The sequence below is a fragment of the Rana temporaria genome, chromosome 4 (genome assembly GCF_905171775.1).
Source record: "Rana temporaria chromosome 4, aRanTem1.1, whole genome shotgun sequence".
In the NCBI taxonomy this organism is placed as follows: domain Eukaryota; kingdom Metazoa; phylum Chordata; class Amphibia; order Anura; family Ranidae; genus Rana; species Rana temporaria.
Genome location: NC_053492.1, coordinates 480924677 through 480936171, shown reverse-complemented (window position 1 = coordinate 480936171; position 11495 = coordinate 480924677). Strand labels below are relative to the sequence as shown.

The window sequence follows — 11495 nt, the reverse complement described above, 5'->3', positions numbered from 1 at the left end:
CGCAATGCGCCGCTGATTGCAGCGGCGCATGTGCAGGGGGGATCCTCGGCTAAAGGACTGGCAGCCGGACCTTGCCGAATTGAAGTCTCCCGTGCGCATGACATCTCACTCGGCGTGGACCAGGTAAGTTCTCTTCTCCTCGTTCCGAGGTAAGTATTTCATAATGAGCTAGTATGCGGTGCATACTAGCTCATTATGGCTTTTGCCTTGCAGGTGTAAAAAAAATAATAATAATTGTATATGCGGGTTTACAACCGCTTTAATATTAGACAAGCACAATTCGTTAAGTTTCCGAATTCGTTTTTTTAACAAATTTTGACAAATGAGTTCATTCCGAAAAAAAAATTGAAATTTGAAATTTCAGAAAGTCAAAAATTCAGAAAATTGCAAAATCAGAAGTCCGAAAATCGGAAAAATTCAAAAATACATTTGTAAAATTCAAAAGCCAATATAAAGGAATAGTAGTGGTAAAAAAAATAATAAAAAACACTTGTCGGGTTAACTAATAATCTTTTTGGTACAGTTCTCCTTTAACCACTTAACCCCCGGACCATATTGCTGCCCAAAGACCAGAGTACTTTTTGCGATTCGGGACTGCGTCGCTTTAACAGACATTTGCGCGGTCGTGCGACGTGGCTCCCAAACAAAATTGGCGTCCTTTTTTTCCCACAAATAGAGCTTTCTTTTGGTGGTATTTGATCACCTCTGCGGTTTTTATTTTTTGCGCTATAAACAAAAATAGAGCGACAATTTAAAAAAAAATGAATATTTTTTACTTTTTGCTGTAATAAATATCCCCCAAAAATATATAAAAAAACATTTTTTTTCCTCAGTTTAGGCCGATACGTATTCGTCTACATATTTTTCGTAAAAAAAATCGCAATAAGCGTTTATTGATTGGTTTGCGCAAAAGTTATAGCGTTTACAAAATAGGGGGTATTTTTATGATATTTTAATTAATATATTTTTTTTACTAGTAATGGCGGAGATCAGCGATTTTTTTTCGGTACTGCGACATTATGGCGGGCACTTCGGACACTTTTGACACATTTTTGGGACCATTGGCATTTTTATAGCGATCAGTGCTATAAAAATGCATTGGATTACTATAAAAATGGCACTGGCAGTGAAGGGGTTAACACTAGGGGGCGGGGAAGGGGTTAAGTATGTTCCCTGGGTGTGTTCTTACTGTGGGGGGTGTGGCCTCACTAGGGGAAACACTGATCCTCTGTTCATACATTGTATGAACGGAAGATCAGCATTTCCCCCGCTGACAGGACCGGGAGCTGTGTGTTTACACACACAGCTCCCGTTCCCCGCTCTGTAACGAGCGATCGCGTGTGCCCGGCGGCGATCGCGCCCGCCGGGCACACGCACGGGAGTCGGGGGCGAGCAGAGAGCCGCCGTATAGCTACGGGCTCTCGCCCAGGAGAGCCGACCTGCCGCCGTATAATGACGGTGCGCGGTCGGCTAGTGGTTAAAAGGGACGTGACAGGGGGCGTGTCCTATACCCAGGGCCGATCCGCCCTATAGGTTCACTATGCAAGGCTGCGAAGGGCCCCCCAAATTACTAGAGGCCCCTCCTGGTGAGAAGTCATTTTCGCCCCCTCACCCCGCTTCTCAACTCGCTGGCTGCATGGGAGAAGAGGCAAGAAGTCAGCACCCCCCTGCTTCTCAATTTAATGTAAGATGTAATTTCCGACAGCAGAACACCCCCCTCCCCCCACTTCTCAACGTTCTTTAATGTGACCTGTCGCTGTCGTCGGCGCCCCCCGCTTCTCATTTTTAATGTGCCATGCCATTTTGCTTGGGGCCCCAGGGAGGTCAGGATCGGCACTGCCTATACCTACATACCTTTGCTAATAGGTGTCCCTCGTTCCCATCTCAGGAAGTTGGGAGGGGTGTCATGTGACATCAGACTCAGCGGTTGGTAAAGACCTTCCTGAAGCTTTCCCGGGGGCCCTGAACAGCACAGCCGGCTGTAGCTTTGAACGGTTTTTAGCGAACTTCAGTATTTAGCGGACTTTGCATGACAGCGACATCGTTTACTTTTAGGCCTCATTGACACAAATGACGAAGGAGAATTGGGAAGTATTGCGGCAATATCAACAGACCTGAGTGCGACATTTTGTAGGTCGGGGGAGGGGGTGGAGTGTAAAAAACTGAAACAGTCTGTTTTTTTATCACCAATTTGGTGCTGGTGTGAAGTAAGTCTTGGGGGAGGGGGCGGGGATTTCTGGCACAAAACACAACATTGTATCTATTTGCAGTAAAATATATGAAGAAATACGATAAATATGAGAGTCGCACCAGAAGCAGATTGTGGTGCAGGTTGTTGACTTGCACAGAGATAAAATCAGAATGAACAAGCTGCATGCCTTGTAAAAACCTCCCCCACAGTTGGGTCATGTGATATTACTGCTAGAAGCCAATCTACGGAGCCGTGACCATTCCCATGTATGAAGAGCCGCACATACTCTCCCCTGCACAGGATCCTCATTATCTAGGCAGAGAGAAGTCTGTTCCCTGCCCATGGGCGTAGCATAAGGGGATGCAGGGGTCACAACCCCACCCCCTACCTCCAGGGGGCCCCTGCAGCCTCCCTGTCATGTTATCATCTCCTCCACACAGTCCAGCTCTGATCTGCCCAGGGGCCCCACAGCCCCGCTCCAGTACTGGGCTTCCACACCCCTCCGTTCTCATTGGCTGGGGAGAAGCTGTGAGCCGTTTCCTGAATGGAGAGGAGCACAGCCCAGGGGCCAGGGCAACTTTTCCATCGGGGGGCCCACAAGCTCTGCGCACCGCTCCTGGAAATTTCCCATCATGCAGCAGAGTCCAGGCCGGCTCTAAGGGGACAGCCGCCGTTTAGTGTAAAAGCTCTCGCCACGGAATTCCATTTACAAGGAAAACAGGAGGAGAAAATCACAGCCGACGTTCCCTGGGGGAGGGGCGGGATGTGTTTACCCCCCGCCCTGATTTCCAGGAATCAGCAAATCATTGTCAGGGTATGATAAAGCAGTACAGCCGGCCCTCCGGTACTGGGCCCGGGCCCCACCAGTTCAAAAGGGGGGCCGGCTGTACTGCACTGTACTACTTCTCCTCCTCTCCCTCCCTCCGGCTGCACTGCAGGGGGATTGGTTCTAGCAAATGCCCCTCTTCCATCTGCTATCCGGGTCCCCTGTGTGCCCCTCCCCCACTGCTGTCGGCTCCTCCTCCTCCTATCCCTCCGGCTGCACTGCAGGGGGATTGGTTCTAGCAAATGCCCCTCTTCCATCTGCTGTCCGGGTCCCCCTGTGTGCCCCTCCCCCCCACAGTGCTGCCGGCTCCTCCTCCTATCCCTCCGGCTGCACTGCAGGGGGATTGGTTCTAGCACATGTGCCCCTCCCCAGTGCTGTCGGCTTCTCCTCCTCTCCCTCCGGCTGCACTGCAGGGGGATTGGTTCTAGCAAATGCCCCTCTTCCATCTGCTATCCGGGTCCCCCTGTGTGCCCCTCCCCAGTGCCTCCGGCTCCTTCTCCTCTCCCTCCGGCTGCACTGCAGGGGGATTGGTTCTAGCACATGTGCCCCTCCCCAGTGCTGTCGGCTTCTCCTCCTCTCCCTCCGGCTGCACTGCAGGGGGATTGGTTCTAGCAAATGCCCCTCTTCCATCTGCTGTCCGGGTCCCCCTGTGTGCCCCTCCCCAGTGCTTCCGGCTCCTCCTCCTCTCCCTCCCTCCGGCTGCACTGCAGGGGGATTGGTTCTAGCACATGTGCCCCTCCCCCCTCCCCAGTGCTGTCGGCTTCTCCTCCTCTCCCTCCGGCTGCACTGCAGGGGGATTGGTTCTAGCACATGCCCCTCTTCCATCTGCTATCCGGGTCCCCCTGTGTGCCCTCCCCCCCCCAGTGCTGTCGGCTCCTCCTCCTATCCCTCCCGCTGCACTGCAGGGGGATTGGTTCTAGCACATGTGCCCCCCCCCGGATCGATGTCAGCTTCTCCTCCTCTCCCGCTAGCAGCTGCTGTGGGCTCACAGGGGAAGGTTTCAGGATGGGGAGCAGGGGAAGGGAATGGTAAATATGTCATTTACTGGCCCCTTCCTTTCCTGACTGAACACGGTGAGCGATCGGTACCAATCACTCATGTGTCCATTCATCGCTGAAGCATAGTAAACTGTTTACTGTGCTTCAGTTTGTGAATGAGCAGGAAGCCTCAGAGTGCTTCCTATTCATTTACCTGTGCAGCTGAGGCTACAGAGAAAGGGGCTGATAAATCTATGTCCTCAGTCACTTTCTGCCGGGTGGGTGGGGGCCCCGTCAGGTAGGCTGTATGGGGCCCCGTCAGGTAGGCTGTATGGGGCCCTGTCAGGTAGGCTGTATGGGGCCCCGTCAGGTAGGCTGTATGGGGCCCCGTCAGGTAGGCTGTATGGGGCCCTGTCAGGTAGGCTGTATGGGGCCCTGTCAGGTAGGCTGTATGGGGCCCGTCAGGTAGGCTGTATGGGGGCCCTGTCAGGTAGGCTGTATGGGGCCCTGTCAGGTAGGCTGTATGGGGCCCGTCAGGTAGGCTGTATGGGGCCCTGTCAGGTAGGCTGTATGGGGCCCCGTCAGGTAGGCTGTATGGGGCCCCGTCAGGTAGGCTGTATGGGGCCCCGTCAGGTAGGCTGTATGGGGCCCCGTCAGGTAGGCTGTATGGGGCCCCGTCAGGTAGGCTGTATGGGGGTCCTGTCAGGTAGGCTGTATGCGGGTCCTGTCAGGTAGGCTGTATGGGGCCCCGTCAGGTAGGCTGTATGGGGCCCCGTCAGGTAGGCTGTATGGGGCCCTGTCAGGTAGGCTGTATGGGGGTCCTGTCAGGTAGGCTGTATGGGGCCCCGTCAGGTAGGCTGTATGGGGCCCCGTCAGGTAGGGTGTATGGGGCCCCGTCAGGTAGGCTGTATGGGGCCCCGTCAGGTAGGCTGTATGGGGCCCCGTCAGGTAGGCTGTATGGGGCCCCGTCAGGTAGGCTGTATGGGGCCCCGTCAGGTAGGGTGTATGGGGCCCCGTCAGGTAGGCTGTATGGGGCCCCGTCAGGTAGGCTGTATGGGGCCCCGTCAGGTAGGCTGTATGGGGCCCCGTCAGGTAGGTTGTATGGGGCCCCGTGATTTCTAACAGCAGCCCTGCCAATAGGATAATAAACGTTTGCATGACAGGTCCTCTTTACCAGGCAACCATTGGAATATATCATCCGGTATTAATAAATCCCCAATCTATAGAAAGAATCGTTTCTTCTATTAGAAGAGTTTTTAATCTTAAATACAGAATTTACACTAAATTACACAGGCTCCGCCCCTGATGACATCACAGTGCCCCAACGCTTCTCCTCCGGTGAAAGTGCCAGGCCAAGCGCCGGGCCACGTGGATCGGGATCGGCATTTATTTATTGGTGCCCAGAATTTCGGCCAGCATTTTGGCGGCGTGTTGGGACTGTCCCGAGGCGTACTCCTCCAGGCTCCGCCCCCGATGACATCACAGTGCCCCAACGCTTCTCCTCCGGTGTAAGTGCCAGGCCAAGCGCTGGGCCACGTGGATCGGGATCGGCATTTATTTATTGGTGCCCAGAATTTCGGCCAGCATTTTGGCGGCGTGTTGGGACTGTCCTGAGGCGTACTCCTCCAGGCTCCGCCCCCGATGACATCACAGTGCCCCAACGCTTCTCCTCCGGTGTAAGTGCCAGGCCAAGCGCCGGGCCACGTGGATCGGCATTTATTTATTGGTGCCCAGAATGTCGGCCAGCATTTTGGCGGCGTGTTGGGACTGTCCCGAGGCGTACTCCTCCAGGCTCCGCCCCATCACTTGGTGTAAGTTTTTGGTCAGTTTGGTGACGACGTCCTTGAAGTTGCCGTTCCGGCCGGGCAGCACTCCGTTCCCGGTGATGTTACTCAGGAAGAACCACAAAACGGGCAAAACGTGGCGTTCCACGGCCTGCGGCTTCCGGGGGTACACAGAAGAGACAAGACCTGGGGGGAGGGGACAAAGGAGAAATGTTGAGAACCCGCCACACGATACAGAATTCACCTTCAGGGGCTTCTTGTAAACGCCATTAGACGTGGTAGACCATGAAAGTACCCGTGCTAGTCTTCAAATCAGCCCCGCCCCCGCAGAAGCGCTTGCATTCTAGACAAAGAATTCTGCCCAGGTAAAGATTAAGCTCCACCCAGTGGCATAACCAACAGCCAGAGTGGCCCACATGGCACCTGGGGTGAAAGGGGGGCCCATCATTTGTAGTTACGCCCCTAGTCACCCTCCTGCCAAAGGCTAAGCAGTGCCCCCAGAGCCCAGGAGTAGAAGGGGGCTCCATAATTCATAGTTACACCTCAGGCCCCACCCCTGCTGATGTTAAGAAGTGTCTCAAAGAGGGCTTCATAAATTCTGGTTACACCCCTGCTGATGCTGAGCAGTGCTACCAGAGCCCTGGAGTAGGAGAGACCCCATACTTCATAGTTTTATACCGCTGGCTCCACCCCTGCTGATGTTAAGCAGTGCCCCTAAATCCTTGGAGTATTTGTAATTACACCCCTGGCTCCGATGTAATTATACCCCTGGCTCCGATGTTAAGCAGTGCCCCCAGAGCCCAGGAGTAGAAGGGGGCTCCATAATTCATAGTTACACCTCAGGCCCCACCCCTGCTGATGTTAAGAAGTGTCTCAAAGATCACTGAAGTAGAAGAGGGCTTCATAAATTCTGGTTACACCCCTGCTGATGCTGAGCAGTGCTACCAGAGCCCTGGAGTAGGAGAGACCCCATACTACATAGCTTTTTACCCCTGGCTCCACCCCTGCTGATGTTAGGCAGTGCCCCTAAATCCTTGGAGTATTTGTAATTACACCCCTGGCTCCATCCCCGCTGATGTTAAGCAGTGCCCCGAGAGCCCTGGGGGCTCCATAATTTGCGGTTACACCCCTGCTGATGCTGAGCAGTGCTACCAGAGCCCTGGAGAAGGAGAGGGCCCCATACTTCATAGTTATATACCCCTGGCTCCACCCCTGCTGATGTTATTCAGTGCCCCATATCTTTGGAGTGGGAGGGGGTCCCATTATTTGTAATTACACCCCTGGCCCTATCCCTTGTTGATGTTAAGCAGTGCCTCCAGAGCCCCGGAGTAGAAGAGGGCTCCATAATTTGTGGTTACACCCCTGCTGATGCTAGGCAGTGCCCCCAGAGAAGAACAGGGCCCCATTATTTCTAGGTTCACCCCTGCTGATGTTAAGCAGTGTCCATCCCCAGATCCTTGGAGTAGAAGAGGGCTCCATTTTAGTTGTACCCCTGCTGTCCTCAGAGCCTTGGAGTCGAAGGGGCTCCGTAATTTGTGGCCCCACCCCTGCTGATGTTAAGCAGTGTCTCAAAGGGAGATTCATAATTTCTGGTTACACCCCTGCTGATGCTGAGCAGTGCTACCAGAGCCCTGCAGTCGGAGTGGCCCCATACTTCATAGTTTTATACCCCTGGCCCCATCATTGGCCCCCAGAGCCTCTACTGCTCATTGAAGTGCTGACATATGACAGTTTAGTGGAGGGCGGGGCTTAGCACTGTAGGAGGCGGACCAAAACAGTCAATCTACTTCCTGTGTTCGATGGGACTTACCTGACAATCGCTCGGTGACGTCACTCATGGCGCGGCCGCTGAGGAACCGGATGCGGCTGGCGAATGGTTGCAGAAGCCACAGATTGTCTGTAATGTAAAAATGATGGTCAATAAAGATTTCCTGTTTGTGGAAAAAAGCTGAGCGCTTGTCTCTCCTTTCTTTCCAGCCGATCTGCAGCCATGTGACTGACAGTCCAAAATCCAAACACAGCCTCCGAACTGTCATCTGAATGTAGCCACCCCGCCCCCGAACTGTCATCTAAATGTAGCCTCCCCGCCCCCGAACTGTCATCTAAATGTAGCCTCCCTGCCTCCGAACTGTCATCTAAATGTAGCCTCCCTGCCTCCGAACTGTCATCTAAATGTAGCCTCCCCGCCTCCGAACTGTCATCTAAATGTAGCCTCCCCGCCTCCGAACTGTCATCTAAATGTAGCCACCCCGCCTCCGAACTGTCATCTAAATGTAGCCACCCCGCCCCCGAACTGTCATCTAAATGTAGCCTCCCTGCCTCCGAACTGTCATCTAAATGTAGCCTCCCCGCCCCCGAACTGTCATCTAAATGTAGCCTCCCCGCCTCCGAACTGTCATCTAAATGTAGCCACCCCGCCTCCGAACTGTCATCTAAATGTAGCCACCCCGCCCCCGAACTGTCATCTAAATGTAGCCTCCCTGCCTCCGAACTGTCATCTAAATGTAGCCTCCCCGCCCCCGAACTGTCATCTAAATGTAGCCTCCCCGCCCCCGAACTGTCATCTAAATGTAGCCTCCCTGCCTCCGAACTGTCATCTAAATGTAGCCTCCCCGCCCCCGAACTGTCATCTAAATGTAGCCTCCCCGCCCCCGAACTGTCATCTGAATGTAGCCACCCCGCCCCCGAACTGTCATCTAAATGTAGCCTCCCTGCCTCCGAACTGTCATCTAAATGTAGCCTCCCCGCCCCCGAACTGTCATCTAAATGTAGCCTCCCCGCCCCCGAACTGTCATCTAAATGTAGCCTCCCTGCCTCCGAACTGTCATCTAAATGTAGCCTCCCCGCCCCCGAACTGTCATCTAAATGTAGCCTCCCCGCCCCCGAACTGTCATCTGAATGTAGCCACCCCGCCCCCGAACTGTCATCTGAATGTAGCCTCCCTGCCTCCGAACTGTCATCTGAATGTAGCCTCCCTGCCCCTGAACTGTCATCTAAATGTAGCCTCCCCGCCCCTGAACTGTCATCTAAATGTAGCCTCCCTGCCTCCGAACTGTCATCTGAATGTAGCCACCCCGCCCCCGAACTGTCATCTAAATGTAGCCTCCCTGCCTCTGAACTGTCATCTAAATGTAGCCTCCCTGCCTCCGAACTGTCATCTGAATGTAGCCTCCCTGCCTCTGAACTGTCATCTAAATGTAGCCACCCCGCCCCCGAACTGTCATCTAAATGTAGCCTCCCTGCCCCCGAACTGTCATCTAAATGTAGCCTCCCTGCCTCCGAACTGTCATCTAAATGTAGCCTCCCTGCCTCTGAACTGTCATCTAAATGTAGCCTCCCCGCCCCCGAACTGTCATCTAAATGTAGCCTCCCCGCCCCCGAACTGTCATCTAAATGTAGCCTCCCCGCCCCCGAACTGTCATCTGAATGTAGCCACCCCGCCCCCGAACTGTCATCTGAATGTAGCCTCCCTGCCTCCGAACTGTCATCTGAATGTAGCCTCCCTGCCCCTGAACTGTCATCTAAATGTAGCCTCCCCGCCCCTGAACTGTCATCTAAATGTAGCCTCCCCGCCCCTGAACTGTCATCTAAATGTAGCCTCCCTGCCTCCGAACTGTCATCTGAATGTAGCCACCCCGCCCCCGAACTGTCATCTAAATGTAGCCTCCCTGCCTCTGAACTGTCATCTAAATGTAGCCTCCCTGCCTCCGAACTGTCATCTGAATGTAGCCTCCCTGCCTCTGAACTGTCATCTAAATGTAGCCACCCCGCCCCCGAACTGTCATCTAAATGTAGCCTCCCTGCCCCCGAACTGTCATCTAAATGTAGCCTCCCTGCCTCCGAACTGTCATCTAAATGTAGCCTCCCTGCCCCCGAACTGTCATCTAAATGTAGCCTCCCTGCCTCCGAACTGTCATCTGAATGTAGCCTCCCTGCCTCTGAACTGTCATCTAAATGTAGCCACCCCGCCCCCGAACTGTCATCTAAATGTAGCCTCCCTGCCCCCGAACTGTCATCTAAATGTAGCCTCCCTGCCTCCGAACTGTCATCTAAATGTAGCCTCCCTGCCCCCGAACTGTCATCTGAATGTAGCCTCCCTGCCTCTGAACTGTCATCTAAATGTAGCCTCCCCGCCCCCGAACTGTCATCTGAATGTAGCCTCCCTGCCTCCGAACTGTCATCTAAATGTAGCCTCCCCGCCCCTGAACTGTCATCTAAATGTAGCCTCCCCGCCCCCGAACTGTCATCGAAATGTAGCCTCCCTGCCTCCGAACTGTCATCTAAATGTAGCCTCCCTGCCCCCGAACTGTCATCTGAATGTAGCCGCCCTGCCTCCGAACTGTCATCTGAATGTAGCCTCCCCGCCCCCGAACTGTCATCTAAATGTAGCCTCCCCGCCCCCGAACTGTCATCTAAATGTAGCCTCCCCGCCCCCGAACTGTCATCTAAATGTAGCCTCCCTGCCTCCGAACTGTCATCTAAATGTAGCCTCCCTGCCTCCGAACTGTCATCTAAATGTAGCCTCCCTGCCTCCGAACTGTCATCTAAATGTAGCCTCCCTGCCCCTGAACTGTCATCTAAATGTAGCCTCCCTGCCTCCGAACTGTCATCTAAATGTAGCCTCCCTGCCTCCGAACTGTCATCTGAATGTAGCCTCCCTGCCTCCGAACTGTCATCTAAATGTAGCCTCCCCGCCCCCGAACTGTCATCTAAATGTAGCCTCCCCGCCCCCGAACTGTCATCTAAATGTAGCCTCCCTGCCTCCGAACTGTCATCTAAATGTAGCCTCCCTGCCTCCGAACTGTCATCTAAATGTAGCCTCCCTGCCTCCGAACTGTCATCTAAATGTAGCCTCCCTGCCCCTGAACTGTCATCTAAATGTAGCCTCCCTGCCTCCGAACTGTCATCTAAATGTAGCCTCCCTGCCTCCGAACTGTCATCTGAATGTAGCCTCCCTGCCTCCGAACTGTCATCTAAATGTAGCCTCCCCGCCCCCGAACTGTCATCTAAATGTAGCCTCCCTGCCTCCGAACTGTCATCTAAATGTAGCCTCCCTGCCTCCGAACTGTCATCTGAATGTAGCCTCCCCGCCCCCGAACTGTCATCTAAATGTAGCCTCCCTGCCTCCGAACTGTCATCTGAATGTAGCCTCCCTGCCTCCGAACTGTCATCTAAATGTAGCCTCCCTGCCTCCGAACTGTCATCTGAATGTAGCCTCCCCGCCCCCGAACTGTCATCTAAATGTAGCCTCCCTGCCTCCGAACTGTCATCTGAATGTAGCCTCCCCGCCCCTAAACTGTCATCTAAATGTAGCCTCCCTGCCTCCGAACTGTCATCTGAATGTAGCCTCCCTGCCTCCGAACTGTCATCTGAATGTAGCCTCCCTGCCCCAAGCAGTAACATCTATTTAGAATTAGATGTTCCTGGGAGTGTGTGAGGCTGCACTGATCAGGGGGTGTGGGAGGCGGCACTGATCAGGGAGTGTGGGAGGCTGCACTAATTATGGAGTGTGGGAGGCTGCACTAATTATGGAGTGTGGGAGGCTGCACTGATCAGGGAGTGTGGGAGGCTGCACTGATCAGGGAGAGTGGGAGGCTGCACTGATCAGGGAGTGTGGGAGGCTGCACTGATCAGGGGGTGTGGGAGGCTGCACTGATCAGGGGGTGTGGGAGGCTGCACTGATCAGGGAGTGTGGGAGGCTGCACTGATCAGGGAGT

At 54.1% G+C, this 11495-nt stretch overlaps 1 protein-coding gene across 2 annotated transcripts in view; it reads right to left on the bottom strand.

Moving 5' to 3' along the window:
* Positions 1-5233: 5233 nt before the first annotated feature.
* TOGARAM2 (TOG array regulator of axonemal microtubules 2) overlaps positions 5234-11495 on the bottom strand; it is a 109346-nt gene continuing 103084 nt past the window's right edge. For both annotated transcript variants that reach the window (XM_040351861.1, XM_040351860.1), the window contains exons 19-20: positions 7589-7675; positions 5234-5964 (exon numbers count right to left, since the gene is read on the bottom strand). In XM_040351861.1, coding sequence (XP_040207795.1) covers positions 5711-5964; positions 7589-7675 — 341 coding nt within the window. In that variant the 3' untranslated portion in view covers positions 5234-5710. The remainder of the gene's footprint in view (positions 5965-7588; positions 7676-11495) is intronic.